The sequence below is a fragment of the Carcharodon carcharias genome, chromosome 6 (assembly GCF_017639515.1).
Source record: "Carcharodon carcharias isolate sCarCar2 chromosome 6, sCarCar2.pri, whole genome shotgun sequence".
Taxonomy (NCBI): Eukaryota; Metazoa; Chordata; class Chondrichthyes; order Lamniformes; family Lamnidae; genus Carcharodon; species Carcharodon carcharias.
In genome coordinates, this window is record NC_054472.1 from 74,871,762 (window position 1) to 74,888,366 (window position 16,605).

Here is a 16,605-nt window from a genome sequence, read left to right on the forward strand (position 1 = left end):
GATTTATTTGGAGAAGTAAGGTACTGCTTTGGATATGGTCTTGGGACACCTTTGGGAGAGGTAAGGTATCCTTTGGGCTAGATCATTTACTCTGGGATAGATTGTGGGTAAAAAGTGCTTAAACTCATTGGAACTGTCAAAGCTGTTAAAGACCTGTCAAGTTGTCAAAGAACTGTCAAGGTGCCAACGAACTGTCAAAACTCACCGGAACAGTCAAAGCTCATTGGAACTGTCAAAGCTGTCATGGGATTTAACGCTGTTGGACTTTAACTTTATTACAAAATGTATGGAGTTAAAAAAATAAGTCCCTACTATTTCACTCTGTGCACATAAGCCTGAAGGCTATCAGTATAGGAATGTGCTGTATGACTGATTTCATAACCTAACATTATCACAGTGGGGTACCTGTTAAGTAAACAGTTTGATTGACAGCTCCAAGCGGTTATAGATTATAAATATTTGTTTTCAAAAAAGATTTAGTACTTAAGTGAAAAGCTTGTTTTCACAAGAGATCAGTTGAAGGAATTTCAATGTCTTGAAATTTTTTTAATCAATGAGAGTATTTTCTTTGCATAGTGACATCATCAAAATACACATGAACTAATTTTACATCAGCATGGCCTTTGGGGTTCCCCATGGTGGATACTAGGTGAGTTGGCATGGAGGGAGTAAGGGAAAAGGGTGGTGGGTTAGGGGCATGAGTTGGCATTGTGGCTATAAAGGGCCAAGGGGATGAATGGGGGCATGAGGGTGCCATGGGGGGGTGGGTAGAGGGAAAAAGAGGCTATGACAGGTCATGGGGTGGGTAGAGGAACATAGTGTGGCAGGGGGATATGAGGGGTCATGGGGGTGGGTAGAGGGGCATAGGGTGGCATAGTGGCATGAGGGTCCATGGGAAGTGCATAGTGGGGCATATAGCGACATAAGGGGAATGAGGGGCCATGGAGGGTTGGTAGAGTTCATAGGATGGCATGGAGAGAATGAGGGACCAAGGAGGGTAGGTGGGGGCATGAAGTGACATTGGTTGGCATGGATGGGGTGTGCGGGGGATGAAGGGGTGAGGGATGAGGGCTGGAGGGGTTCTTTTTTGTTTTAATCATTTTTTTAATAACTTCAACAAAGTGCCGGAGCACTGAGGCAGGCCTTCCGCCCACCCCACCTCTGCACCCATCAGCCGCTGCACTCGATCCGGGGGTGGAGGGTCTGATTTATGTTTCAGCCTGTCCCACCTTCCAGAAGGAAAATCTAATCTTTTCCTGGGTCAGGTTGGTGGAGCCAGGAGATATCCCATCTCTGCGCTCCCGACCTGAGAGCAAAAATCCGGGCTTAAGGTGAGATAAGGGTCAAAGATAAAGAATTAGGATACTTGAACCTGGATCAGAATCCTAGCATAAAGGGTAAATTGTGAGGTGGTAAAGGCTTTAAACTAAGAAGATGGGGGAGGGATCTACAAGAAATGAAACCCTCTATATAAACAAAAAAAAGGAAAGGGAAACATAAGACATATTATATTGAGAGGACATAAATGGCCAAGGAATAAATAAAGTTGTAGAGCAGGAGTATAAAAAGATGGTTAAAAATAAAGTGAGAGAACAGCTATTAAAAATTGGTTCAACTGCCTTTTCAGCAATGCACAGTGTCCATAATAAGATAGGGGAGCTCTAGGCAATAATATGTTTAGGGGGAACCAGATATAGCATGGGTTACTGAGACATGGCTACAGAGTAACAAAAAGAGACTTGCATTTATGCAGCACCTTTCACATCCACTGGCCGTCTCAAAGTGTGTTAAAGCCAAAGAAGTACCTTTGAAGTGCAGTCATTGTTGGATTGTGGGAAACACAACAGTCAATTTGCAGATAGCAAACTCTTACAAACAGCAATGTGATTATGACCAGATAATCTGTTTTTGTGGTATTGATTGAGTGATAAATAAATTGGCCACGTCAGTAGAGATATCACCCCTGCCTTTCTTCAGAGTTGCGCCTTAGGATCTTTTACATCACCTGAACAAGCAGATGGGGCCTTGGTTTAACATCACATCTGAAAGATGGTACTTCCGTTGGTGCAGTGGTGGGGTCATGGTCCAGGGAGAGGTAGGAGGAAGTGTCAACTCTAAGCTTAAGCTGAGCGTCAACTCGCAGACACTTCCTCCTCCCTCTCCCTGGACCATGACCCCACCACTGAACATCAACCATTGTTTCCAGGACTGTCACTGACCTCATCTCCTCTGGGGATCTTCCTCTCACAGCTTCCAACCTGATAGTCGCCCAAGCTCGGATGGCCCACTTCTACCTTCTACCCAAAATCCACAAACAGACCTGTCCTGGTAGACCGATCGTGTCAGCTTGCTCCTGCCCCACGGAACTCATTTCTCGTTATCTTGACTCCCTTCTCTCTCCCCTTGTCCAGTCCCTTCCCACTTACATCCGTGATTCCTCTGACACCTTACGTCACATCAACAATTTCCAGTTCCCTGGCCCCAATCGCTTCCTCTTCACCATGGACGTCCAATCCCTCTACACATCCATCCCCCTCCAGGATAGTCTGAGGGCCCTTAGCTTCTTCCTTGAACAGAGGCCCGAACAATCCCCATCTACCACTACTCTCCTCCGTCTGGCTAAACTTGTTCTCACACTGAACAATTTCTCCTTCAACTCCTCTCACTTCCTCCAAATAAAAGGTGTGGCTATGGGTACCCGCATGGGCCCCAGCTATGCCTGTCTCTTTATGGGTTATGTGAAACATTCCTTGTTCCAGTCCTACTCCGGCCCCCTTCCACAACTGTCTCTCCGGTACATCGATGATTACATTGGTGCTGCTTCATGCTCTCGTCGGGACTTGGAAAAATTTATTAATTTTGCTTCCAATCTCCACCCCTCCATCATTTTCACCCGGTCCATCTCTGACACTTCCCTTCCCTTCCTTGACCTTTCTGTCTCAAATTCTGGTGATAGACTGTCCACTAATATCCATTACAAGCCTACCGACTCCCACAGCTACCTCGACTACAGCTCCTCACACCCCACTTCCTGTAAGGACTCCATCCCATTCTCTCAGTTCCTTCGCCTCCGTCGCATCTGTTCCGATGATGGTACCTTCAAAAACAGTTCCTCTGACATGTCCTCCTTCTTCCTTAACCGAGGTTTCCCACCCACGGTCGTTGACAGGGCCCGCAACCATGTCCGGCCCATCTCCAGCGCATCTGCCATCATGCCTTCTCCTCCCTCCCAGAAACATGATAGGGTCCCCCTTGTCTTCACCTATCACCTCACCAGCCTCTGCATTCAAAGGATCATCCTCCGCCATTTCCGCCAACTCTAGCATGATGCCACCACCAAACACATCTTCCCTTCACCTCCCCCCCTATCGGTATTCTGTAGGGATCGTTCCCTCCGGGACACCCTGGTCCTCCATCACCCCCTACTCCTCAAACCCCACCTATGGCACCTCCCCATGCCCACGCAAAAGATGTAACACCTGCCCCTTCACTTCCTCTCTCCTCACTGTCCAAGGGCCCAAACACTGCTTTCAAGTGAAGCAGCATTTCACTTGCATTTCCCCCAACTTAGTCTACTGTATTCGTTGCTCCCAATGCGGTCTCCTCTACATTGGAGAGACCAAATGTAAACTGGGCGACCGCTTTGCAGAACACCTGCGGTCTGTCCGCAAGAATGACCCAAACCTCCCTGTCGCTTGCCATTTTAACTCTCCACCCTGCTCTCTTGCCCACATGTCTGTCCTTGGCCTGCTGCATTGTTCCAGTGAAGCCCAACGCCAACTGGATGAACAGCACCTCATCTTCCAACTAGGCACTTTACAGCCTTCCGGACTGAATATTGAATTCAACAACTTTAGGTCTTGAGCTGCCTCCTCCATCCCCACCCCCTTTCTGTTTCTTCCCCCTCCCTTTTGTTTTTTTTCTTTTCCAATAATTTATATAGATTTTTCTTTTCCCACCTATTTCCATTATTTTTAAATCTTTTATGCTCCCCCACCCCCATTAGAGCTATACCTTGAGTGCCCTACCATCCATTCTTAATTAGCACATTCGTTTAGATAATATCACCAACTTCAACATCTCTGTGTTCTTTTGTTTTCTTGTCTGTGACATCTTTTGATGATCTGGTCCTTTCCTAACACCCCCCACCACTCCACTTCCACCCCCACCCCCCCCCCACCCCACCCCCCCAAACCCCCGACACACCCCCCCTTAAACCAGCTTATATTTCCCTCTCCTTGTAAAGAAAGATCAGTTCTGTTGAAGGGTCATGAGGACTCGAAACGTCAACTCTTTTCTTCTCCGCCGTTGCTGCCAGACCTGCTGAGTGTTTCCAGGTAATTCTGTTTTTATGTTGCTCCCAGTGATGGGTACTGTAGTTACCATTCCCCTTGGCCTGCACATTGGAGTGATATTGAGCAGAAGCAACACAGAAAAGGATAAGCTGTTTGCAGAGGAAACAGGGGAAAGGGGGAGGATCTCAGAAGAGGCCTTATACACCAGGGATCTTCCAGGAGAATTTCTCTTACCTCAACCCAAGTCAGAAGCAATGTGTGCATTGTTTGCATTTTATGAAGGAGGTGCTCAGAGCTTTGTCGCATCCTGTAATGAGACCTCTAACCTCAGAACAGGCCAAGGATGCAGTTACCGGCAGCTGTGAGGGTGACCATGGCCATGGATTGCTTTACACCAACATCCTTCCAGGCTGGAGCATGCAAAATCTGTAATATCCCGCATTTTGCCACACACTGCTGCTTCAGAGAGGTGAGACCTCATTGTGTTTTCTCTGATCAGTTAGAAGCAGGCAGAGCACTTAGGATAGTCCATAGAGCCATCGACTACACATTTTGTGGGAGCTGCATCTAAATGCTGAAATGTTCCTCAACTGTAAAGGTTATCACTTGATGAAAACACAGTTGATGTGGGACCATGCTTACATAGGAACTCATGGTTTTGGGTAATATATTAGCACAGATAGAGGATTGGTTAACTAACAGGAAACATTGGAGGCAGTTCATGGAAGGTTCACTAGGTTGAGAGGTGATCTTATTGAAGCATTTAAAATTCTTGAGAGGGCTACACAGGGTAGATGCTGAGAGGATGATCCCCTGTTCAACCTTTCCTTCATCCTAGGAGTCAGCCTAATGAACCTTCTCCGAACTGCCTCTGATATAACTATAACCCTTCCTAACAGCACTGTGACTATACCTACACCACATGGACGTCAGTAGTTCTAGAAGGTGGCTCACCACCACCATCGCAAGGGAAATTAGGAATGGGCAATAAATGCTGGCATAGTGAGCGATGTCCACAAAAGAAAAGAAATAAAAAAGAAATCCCTTCCTGAACAAAGAGGCCAAACTCTGCACAATTCTCTAGGCATGGTCTCATCAACAACCTGTAGAGTTGTAGCAAGATTTCCCTAATTGTCATTTGGTAGTACAGAACTTGAGTATTACTGAAAAAAGAGACAATGCTGTCAAAGCTTTTTGTATAGCACTCATCAGGCCAGATTCGCAAGAATATCAATTCTAAGGGGAGCAACAATTTGTACTGCATGAAAAGAGAATGTTTGGCAGGTGGACTCTGATTGGTAGAGGTGTTGCCATGGAGCATGAACCAGGGAACAGTCAACTGCCAAGGTTTTATTTAAATTCAAATCAGACAGGTCGACTCTAATTGGTCAAGGCATTGCTCTGGGGAATGAACCAGGGAATGGCTCTGTCCCAAGCTTTAGCTTAATTGGAAAAGGCGCAATGCACGGACATGCTCCTGTCTACAAAGGACAAGGTCCTTTGTGTGAATATATGAATATATGTAACTTCTAGCACATGTAAGTGAGCCACACTGTGAGCCCGACTAATAATCCTAAATTGGTTGTCAGTATAATTCTTAGCACAATTAGGATTGTTTAGCAAGTGCTGTTCAATTGCAGAATAACATTTAATGTTGGATTATTTATAATTAATATTAAATAAATTAATCAAACTTAAAAAAGGTAAAAATCCTTGTTTGGATAGATATTATCCACGCATTTTAGAAAAATCTAGAAAAGAGATAGCAGAGGTGGCATTACACATATTTAATAATTTGTTAGAAGATGTAGTACCAAAGGGCTGGAGGTTAACTAATGTCATTTCTTTATTTAAAACTGGAGATAGAACATATCCAGGGAAGTGTTAACCAGTAGGTTCAAATCAACAGTATAAAAATAATGGAATGCCAAAAACATAATAATGAATAGTCAGGGTGGATTTTCAAAGGAAAAGTCTTATTTGACCAATGTCATTGAATTTTTTGAAGAGCTAACAGAGAAATTAGACATGCAGTAAATGCAATTTAGCTACATTTCAAAAAGGCCTTGATAAGGTGCCACATGATAGATTAATGGGGCATGACTCTGCCCTCTAGTTCATTAGCTTGAATTATTCTTGGCTATATTTGGAAGCATTTGAGTTGCCTCTGAGAGACTACTTCTGAAGAAGTCTGGAAAAAGATTTGCAATTAACAAGTGTATGATCTGATGACATAGAGGGAGATGGAAAATGGATGCAAATATGACCAATTCCACAGCATGAAGCTCTGTGGTCCAAGGATGACTGAAAAATGTTCATATTATATTGGGCTTGAATAGGTGGTCACCTAAAAAAACATTAGGCCCTTTGCATATTTTAAGGAGGAATCTAATGTCTGCTTTAGGTCCCCTCCGAGAAGTTGGCTTTCCTGAGCAGTGCAGCTATTGAGTTTTCTTCCCTCAATTTTCCAGTTGTAGATAGGGCCTAGGACCTGGCCACCATGGAAAAACTAATTTAATTTCCTTCCAAAAATCCTTGTGGAGCCAGGGGTTCCACAGCACTCCTGCCAGCCACAACTGTCTCCCATTCCACAATTCTCCCCGCTTGGCAATTATTTGAAGGTTGGTGATGGCAAGGCATCAGCCCAAAATTCATAAGTTGTAATGGGCAAGCTGCTTGTGGAGGTATGACAGGTGATGGACAGCTTGCCTGATTTGTTGAAAGAGGCCTTCTTTCCACCTCATAATGTCACTTTGTAGTGCTCATTTTGGATTAGAAACTGTGGTGATAGAAAATTTCTGGGTTAACTCTTAAAACATAGTGACACATCACATTCAGATGAACTTGCATTCCTACATGAATCAGAAATGGAGCCTTTGCATTATGACATTCCTCAGGGGACTGAATTCGTACCAAATTTCCTTCTTTCTAGCGGAAATGTAACTAGTAATTTCAAGTACTTCAGTTACTGATGTTTAAATAAGTTTCTTAATTCTTCCTGCTAGTTTAATTTGAGAAATAAATGGCGTACTTTTCAGCAGAACATCTGGCTCAGGAATCTTCTCACTACTGGATTTACATATACATATGTCTTAAATACAACCTTGAATCTAACCAGCACAATGGCTGGCTACAATATATTTTCAGTACATTCATATGTATTTTAAATATCTGACAAATTAAATATATGTGACGGTATTCTTAAAACACACTATTAAATAAGCTATTTTAACCGCATGCTTGCATATCATTTTTTACCGTCAGTTGGATTAATTGTACTAATTACTTTGCAACCAGTAAAACAATATATTATAATGTCTATAGATTTTATTATTTACAGAAATATTTGATTGCTTACACCTTATCCGCAGTTAAGTGGGAAACAAGTTGGTTTTGTTCTTTGATTTTTGTTCCCAAAGTTTCATTTGCAATCCTATAACGAATAAAACATATAGTATTACTGCATAATTACCAAAGGATAACATAAATTTGCATTACTGATTAACTTAATAAAACAGAATTTTTTTTAACCTGTTTTAATTTCTAGTAAGAATAACCAGTGTGTACAAAATGCTGAAAATACTCTGTCACACCTCTGACAATTTAAAGATTTTTTTGTTTTAAATTCAAATAAAAATGTATATGTTTTTAAGACATGTTTTGCTTATTCTGTGATCAGATTTAGTCTGAACAATGAAAATCTTTCTTCCTCTCACATTGGTGGGCATTGATGCATGTTTGGAAAGGTTGGCACCAGCAGGTGAGAATGGTACAGAAGTGCAGGAGCAGATGACGGAGGCAATGGCAGCTGTGTCCAGAGCCCATCTGAGGATTGAGGACAGGCCCAACAATGCTCAGCTTCCCACAGATGCCTAGTCTCGGGAGTCTACTAGAGCAACAGCATGAAATGTGTGGACATCTGTCGAAGTTCCCAGAGGCTGCTTGCACCTATGCATGGGCAATGGAGGAACCCATCAATGCCATAAGTGGCATCTTGTCTGTGTTTTATGATTGCATGGCCTGTTCCATTAGGTGACCCTAATGGAGAGCCACATGTGGCAGACCATGGAATGGCTGCGTGAGTTACGCACCGGCCTCCACAGTGTGGCCTCAGCCTTGAGCTGTGTTGAACGCTGGGTTGGCAATATGGTTCAGAGATGCTCAGAGACCAATGTAACTTTTCTCTGGTGCCTCTGGTTGTGCAGAGTGAAGCAAACCACCATGATTCAGGACACTCTTGATGGGATGTGTTGAAGGGCTCCCCCAGATTTGTCTAAGCATCAAAACCACATCTTCAAATGCCTGTTTGATGGTCACTTTCGTAGTCATATGGCAGAGGTTATAGGTATTCTCTGTCTTTTTTGGGGGTTCTGTACAGGTGCAAGCAGCCATGTCTTCAGTGAATGCCCCTTGTCATCCAGGATCCATCCACAAAGGTGTTCTGGTGGACTGAAGAATTGAAACACCGGGGAATGTCTCAGGATGTATGACTCATGCCAGCTTCTCGGAAACCTTGCAAACACTTGGAGGATCTCTTTGCAGTGGTTGCACACTATTTGAACATTGAGCAAGTAGAAGTCCCTCCTATTAATGAACATGCCTGCTCTGAGGGTGCTGGATTGGCCACATGCATGCAATCTATAACGCTCTAGACCTCAGGGAATGCTGCCATGGCCATGAATCCATTCGCTCTGTTGGCCTAACTAGCCTGTCTGGCGCAAAACCAGATGTAGATCTCTGCCCTCTTAAAGAAGGCATTTCCCATATGCTTGATGCAATGATCAGCTGTTGACTGAGAGATCTAACAAATGCCTAGAATGAGCCTAATGCAAGAAAGTTGAGCGTTAAGCTTCTAACTCTCCAATTGGCTAGCAGCCCTTGAGGGCAGATTCTTCACCTTTAGAGGAACAGAAGCCCCGAAGATAAGCAGTTAACTGCCCGATTGGCAGTTAATTCTTTTGGGGCTTCTGAAAAAGACCATGACGGGGTTGCCATCGGCTTTCCGGCCTGTGAATAGGGTCACTGCTGCGGCCATTAAATTCATGCCCAAGAACTGCTGCCTGGCCAGACATAATGCTGCCTGAGCTGAAGACCCAGAGAAACAACACAGCTCTGAGGAAGAAGCACCATCACTTGATCTGACACACACAACCACCAGCTCAAATACTGGCACTGCGTGTACCTTAAAGGGCAGCACAGAAGTGGATCAATATCAGGAATGAGTAGGCTGCAGCCAGGCCAAGGGGAACAATAATGTGTGTGCCAGCTTCCTGGAGGGCAAGGTCTCAGATGGGTCTGTTACAGAAGACTCAGGAGAGTACTTCAATGGGGCTGTGTACAGGAAAAGGCTGATGGGCATGCACACCAAAATGTTTGGTACATTTTTAGGCCTGCCACGGAACTTCTTGTCACAAACAAGGGCATGGAGGAGACCAGCTCCAACTTGACACAGGGCTTTTCTCAGAGCTTGGGGCTCATCCTTTACAGTGTGGGATTGGTGGCCAACTCCACAAGAACACATGTGGCTCTAGCTGATGTTTTAGCTTCCATTGCAACAGAGGTAGAAGCCACTCAACGTCTGAGTGCGGCAGTGAAAGCTCAGACTGAAGTCATGTGATCTCTTCTTATTGTCATGCAAGCCCAGCTTGGTGCCATGTAGGTTCAAACTGCTGGCATGATGGCTGTCGATACCAATGCCCAAAGAGTTGTGCAGGTACTTGTAGAGTGCAGCAATCTGTGCTCCAGCAGGTTATTAGGATTGCTGTGACGCTGAGCTGGAGAAGTGTCAGTGGCCCTGTGATGCACAAACCTGCTACATTTTCTCAGGTTGATAGCATTTGTGCGCCTACCAGTATCAGTGCTCCTACTGTTGCGGTCATCCAGCCAGCCCAGACTGCTGCTGCCCACGTTGAGGTATATTCAGATGCTAGGTCCTCAAGGCCTAGAGCACTTGGGTACATCCTGCATGGACATCTGGGGATAGCCAGTCCAGAATGATGATGCCTTGGAGCCTCCTCCCTTCCTCCACCTTCTGAGGCGGTCACTAAAGCCCTGAAATCAAGGGTTGTATCTTCATAATGGTAAGTTTGTGGAGGATGCAGCAGGACCATGACTTATAAGGCACACCCTGGCAAGTACTGGAAGCCTGCCCCCAAGCCGTCCAAGCAGTGGAACCATTGCTTCAGGATGCCAATGGTCTGTTCCATGACATTCCTAGCTGCAGCCTGGCTGTCATTGTAGGAACATTGTTCGTGTCTGGTCGGATGGTAGCCATTAGCCATGTGTATAGCAGGTAGAAAACAAAAAAAAATTACCTGGAAAAACTCAGCAGGTCTGGCAGCATCGGCAGAGAAGAAAAGAGTTGACGTTTCGAGTCCTCATGACCCTTCGACAGAACTTGAGTTCGAGTCCAAGAAAGAGTTGAAATATAAGCTGGTTTAAGGTGTGTGTGTGGGGGGCGGAGAGATAGAGAGAGAGAGAGGTGGAGGGGGTGGGTGTGGTTGTAGGGACAAACAAGCAGTGATAGAAGCAGATCTTCAAAAGATGTCAACGACAATAGTACAATAGAACACATAGGTGTTAAAGTTAAAGTTGGTGATATTATCTAAACGAATGTGCTAATTAAGAATGGATGGTAGGGCACTCAAGGTATAGCTCTAGTGGGGGGTTTTTTTTTTATAATGAAAATAGGTGGGAAAAGGAAAATCTTTATAATTTATTGGAAAAAAAAGGAAGGGGGAAACGAAAGGGGGTGGGGATGGGGGAGGGAGCTCACGACCTAAAGTTGTTGAATTCAATATTCAGTTAAGAAGGCTGTAAAGAGCCTAGTCGGAAGATGAGGTGTTGTTCCTCCAGTTTGCATTGGGCTTCACTGGAACAATGCAGCAAGCCAAGGACAGACATGTGGGCAAGAGAGCAGGGTGGAGTGTTAAAATGGCAAGCGACAGGGAGGTTTGGGTCATTCTTGTGGACAGACCGCAGGTGTTCTGCAAAGCGGTCGCCCAGTTTACGTTTGGTCTCTCCAATGTAGAGGAGACCACTCGGGACACCCTGGTCCACTCCTCCATCACCCCCTACTCCTCAACCCCCTCCTATGGCACCACCCCATGCCCACGCAAAAGATGCAACACCTGCCCCTTCACTTCCTCTCTCCTCACCGTCCAAGGACCCAAACACTCTTTTCAAGTGAAGCAGCATTTCACTTGCATTTCCCCCAACTTAGTCTACTGCATTCGTTGCTCCCAATGTGCTCTCCTCTACACTGGAGAGACCAAACGTAAACTGGGCGACCGCTTTGCAGAACACCTGCGGTCTGTCCGCAAGAATGACCCAAACCTCCCTGTCGCTTGCCATTTTAATACTCCACCCTGCTCTCTTGCCCACATGTCTGTCCTTGGCTTGCTGCATTGTTCCAGTGAAGCCCAATGCAAACTGGAGGAACAACACCTCATCTTCCGACTAGGCACTTTACAGCCTTCCGGACTGAATATTGAATTCAACAACTTTAGGTCTTGAGCTCCCTCCCCCATCCCCACCCCCTTTCTGTTTCCCCCTTCCTTTTTTTTCCAATAAATTATAAAGATTTTCCTTTTCCCACCTATTTCCATTATTAAAAAAAACCCCACTAGAGCTATACCTTGAGTGCCCTACCATCCATTCTTAATTAGCACATTCGTTTAGATAATATCACCAACTTTAACACCTATGTGTTCTATTGTACTATTGTCGTTGACATCTTTTGATGATCTGCTTCTATCACTGCTTGTTTGTCCCTACAACCACACCCCCCCCCCTCCACCTCTCTCTCTCTCTCTATCTCTCCGCCCCCCCACACACACACCTTAAACCAGCTTATATTTCAACTCTTTCTTGGACTCGAACTCAAGTTCTGTCGAAGGGTCATGAGGACTCGAAACGTCAACTCTTTTCTTCTCCGCCGATGCTGCCAGACCTGCTGAGTTTTTCCAGGTAATTCTGTTTTTGTTTTGGATTTCCAGCATCCGCAGTTTTTTTGTTTTTATCTCTGTGTATAGCAGGTAGGCCTTGTTGCCAAGGAACCACCTTCTGTTCGACATGGTGGTTTGAATATGGCTAAGACACAGAATGAAAGCTTGGTTGCAATGCTGACTACTGCCAGGATAGCTGGCATTCACCAGCTTAATGGTGTGGTTGCATACTAACTGTGCATTCAGGAACTGGAAGCTTTTGAGTTTGGTGAATATTTCCCCATTTAAACGCGGTCCCTGCAGGGCCACAGAGCATGCAGCTGAAGGCTTCCTCCTCCATGAAGAAGCCTGCCATCCCAACAAAGTCACCCACTGCTCCTGCTTCTCTATGTTCAGAGAGAAGACAATCAAGTCCCTGTCCTAACTTACAGGGCCTCATTGACCTCCCATAAGGAGTGATTGATAACGAATTATGTTGCGATGTCACAGGCTCCATTCTGAAAGGACCTGCTGCTAGAAACTCAGGATCATAATGACTTTGACAGCCAATGGAAGAGCTAATCTCACCCTGCCCTGTGGCTGCAGGCCCAGTTCAAAGAGGGAGCACAGTTCCATGACCACCTTCTTGGCGAAGCGCAGTCACCTAAGACCTGTTTCTGCCTTAGGTTCAGGCCTTTCTGCAATAATACCAGCAGATACACAGATGCCTGTACTATATCCTTCCACAATGTAGCGATCGACATGGGCAGCACTAGAAGCCATTGGAAGAGGACTGCCCGCCATTTCTTTCATCTCCTGGTTCTTGTAGCGTTGAACCCAGCACCACTATCGAGCTCAATGTTGCAGCCTGGGTATTCTGACTGAATATTTTGTTTAAAATTTGAATCATTCAATTCAAATTTTTATAGTTTGAGCATAAAATTGACCATGTTTTGATGAGTTCTGCTAACTGCTATCATGCTTCTATATTGAAGGTAGCTAGAATTAGCCATTGTTAGGAAGTAGAGATAGTTTAAGTAAGGTACATGTGCTTTTGAGTAGATTAAGAATAAGGTATATTTTTTAAGTTTAATTTATATTTTTTTCTATTTGTGGGTTAAAAGGTGAAACCTGGGATCTAGTTTCATTCTTTGAGTGGAGACAGGAGGTCTAAAGCTCTGTTTGCGTACCTGGATTCCTGATGAGATTTTTATGACTGTTGAAAAGAAGTTAAAGCAAACACAAAAGTAGAAAAAAACTGTGCTTTTGCCTGGGTCCAGAGAGGGAAGCCCCACCCACCCACACCACAGATAGGGAAAAAAGCAGCAGTTTTAGTTCAGCTGAAAACAGCTGCCAGAGAGAGACTGGACTGTAGAGGGGCAGATAGCAAGTCCCAAACTAAAGTTGAAGCCAAGCCTCAAGAGAAGCTGGACAGGAGAGGAAACTGCAGAATCAGGTTACAGGAACCTAGGAAAAATTCCCAAGAAGACCTTCTTAGTCAAAGGAAAGACAAGAACCTGGAAAAGGTCCTGGTAAGTGAAGTTAAGAGCGAGGAGCAGAGGAAGGCTCCAAGTTTTAGGCTTAGTGGTACGGAAGCTGCAGGAAGCAGATTCAAAGTGATATAGGCTTGTGAGAAGTCAGAAGGTCCAAAGAGGTGGCTGAAGGTCACTCTTTACTATAGGTATGTGAAGAAATGTTGCCCTGTTGGCACGGCTGAGTCAGTGAGAGACAGTGCGTGGAAGGAAGTTTGAATGCATGTGGTGACCCAGGGGAGAGAAACATCGGAAGGAACCCTTGTGGAAGGCATCTGAGAGAAAATATCGGTTTGGCAGAAGATTCCAAAGCGAGTTCTTCAAGAGTGGAGATTAGAAATCCGGTGTGTTAAAGGCGGAATTCAGTGAGGCTGGGTGGCTCACAGTGTGACAAGCGTTTCAAGTGAGTTGAGGAGAGGTCCATAGCATCTGTTTGGGCTGGCATCCGTCACTTGGTTTCAGAGTGTGATGTGTCTAACCATAGGTCACCTATTGGTTTGCATGGACTATGTACTTATTGTGAACATCAGAGTATAAGATAACTTTTGTAATTTGTATCATCCGTACAAATCTGTGTATATTTGTAAAGATATAGTTGTGTGTGAAGGAGTAATATAATATAGTTCATCTTTTCTTGTTTAATAAATGTTTCATTCTTTTGTTAAAAGTTTATCAGCTGACTCATGTGGCTCTACTCAGTAGCCACTTTTCTGAACAAAAAAATAAAAGGTAGGATCTATCAAGCCAGGTCCCACCCTGGGATCATGCTTGTTCAGTTGTAACATCAGCTGGGATCTTAACACCATCAATGGTTTAATTACCTCCTTGTTTTAGATTTCTTTCCATTTTCAATGCAAAAACTGTATACTTGATTTGTACCAAATAATGTGTATTTTGAGTACTTACACAACTACTAATTACTAATTAAATATACTGTAGATAACATTAACTCCTACATTTAAATCAGTTAGTAAAAAGTGATACTTATGATATGTGAATTAAATATAGCTGTGCAAATGTAATGCCATAGGATTTTCAACAAAACTTTAGGCCACGATTTTATGAGACTTGGTGGAAAGTGGAAGGTGGAACCAAAAGTGGCTGGTGATGGCCCTCCCACTCTGAATCCTGTTTCTGGAGGCATCTTGCACTGGTCAGCCAATTAACAGCCAGCAGGCAGGAAGGATGGCCAACCATTCATCGGACAGAGGCGGGGATTGAGGCTGCATTGTCAGCTGATGAAGTTGGATGCGCTGGCGCCATGTATAAAGGGCTGACAGTACCGGAACACTACTTCAAAACATTTTTATTGCACCATTCATCCCTGCATCAACCTCCGACCATTCATTCCTGCATCAACTTCTGATCATTCATTCCTGCACCAGCCTCTGAGCATTCAGCCCATTAGCCTCGGAAGAACTCCTGGGGAAAGAAGTGCTCGTTTGCATGGAAAAAGGAAGATTCCTGGTGGCCCCATCTTTTAGCGATGACTCCATGCATATACCCCTGCAGTCTACTCAGGGAAGGTGGGTGGTCTTCTTCTCCAGGGACAGAGGGAGGACATCTCCCTGCCTAAGCAAGCAAGCCTGGATGGAGGTCGCAGAGGAGGTCAGCAGCTGTGGGGCCGTCTAGAGAACTTGCCTTAGTGCCACAAGCACGCTAATGACCTTGTTCACTCCACGAAGGTGAGTACAATACCTCATTTCCCTGTGGGGGAGTTGGGGGGGTAGCAAATTGATTATGTGAGGGTGCAGATGCTAAGGAGTAAGAGCCCGTCATGTAGTTGGCAATGGGTAGAGACTGCAGCATCCCCGTGGAAAGAAATGACTGAAGCTTTGTCAAGGGACGTCAGCTTGGCACTGCCACCCTGTGCAAAGTGGTTCCAGAGTGGGCCAAGGCCACAGACAGGCAGGTGGCCACAGAAGCAGCCACTTGTATGCAAGCTGAAAAGGCGTTCTGCCTGCTTTTGGAAGCCGATGAACTTTCCTGTTTTGTGTTCCTGCTGGAGAAGAAAGCCCAAAAACACTAAGGATAGGGCCTGGACTTGTGGCAGGGTCCCAATTATCACAATCCTGGAAAAGAGCTGCTGTCTTTGGATGACACTCACCCACCTCTGAGGAGGGGACCTCAGACGGTACAGCATCGCATCATTCCTCCGCACCCTTCAGCAGCATGCAATCTTTCACCTTGGCAGGTATGCGTTTGCAAGTAGATTAGTGTCACAACCTGCCATGAAAGCCACAAGCCTGACTGACTAGCTTTCAGAGGCTATGACAGCTGAAGCAGACAGTTGGAGGCCTGTGGAACGTTGGCCCATGCTGTTTCTTAGGCTGATTGTGTGCCTCTGGAGTGCTCTGTAAGGTGGCAGATGCTGGAAGTTCTGTGTGAGGTGCATGAAGATATAGTGGTGTTTTCAGACGATATCCGCACCCTGGCTTGGATAGAGCAGGAGTCTCCAACCAGTCTATAAGTGCTGCCATTTCCCTTTTAGCTGCATGCATGGCCTCCTCCACTAAAAAATTGTCCACTCTTCAAGAGAAACACATTGAGTATCCCAGCCAGTGGAGGTATGCGCAGATCTGCATACCATTAATGGAACAATAGCAAGTGAGAGGGGGACGAGGCTGGATTCTCCACTAGGTTCTCGTCCTTCTCAAGTTAGCAAGGAGGTAGAAATGTGCCTTGAAAAGGAAGAGGAACAGCTGACTTCTGCTTCTGGGAGCTCATCTCAAGGTGCTGCTGTTTTGGACTGCAGCTCCTCAGCTCTTCTGCCAGTGATACCAGTGCCTGAAGTTGCTGCGATGACAGAGGAACATCCTTGCCTTGTGCAGGAGACTGTCAACATGCCGGGGC

The 16,605-nt window shown here is 45.2% G+C and overlaps 1 protein-coding gene across 1 annotated transcript in view; it reads right to left on the reverse strand.

Moving 5' to 3' along the window:
- Positions 1–16,605, reverse strand: part of LOC121278803 (polyamine-modulated factor 1-binding protein 1-like) — a 357,653-nt gene that overhangs the window by 54,450 nt on the left and 286,598 nt on the right. The window contains exon 14 of the mRNA XM_041189256.1: positions 7,654–7,728. Coding sequence (XP_041045190.1) covers positions 7,654–7,728 — 75 coding nt within the window. The remainder of the gene's footprint in view (positions 1–7,653; positions 7,729–16,605) is intronic.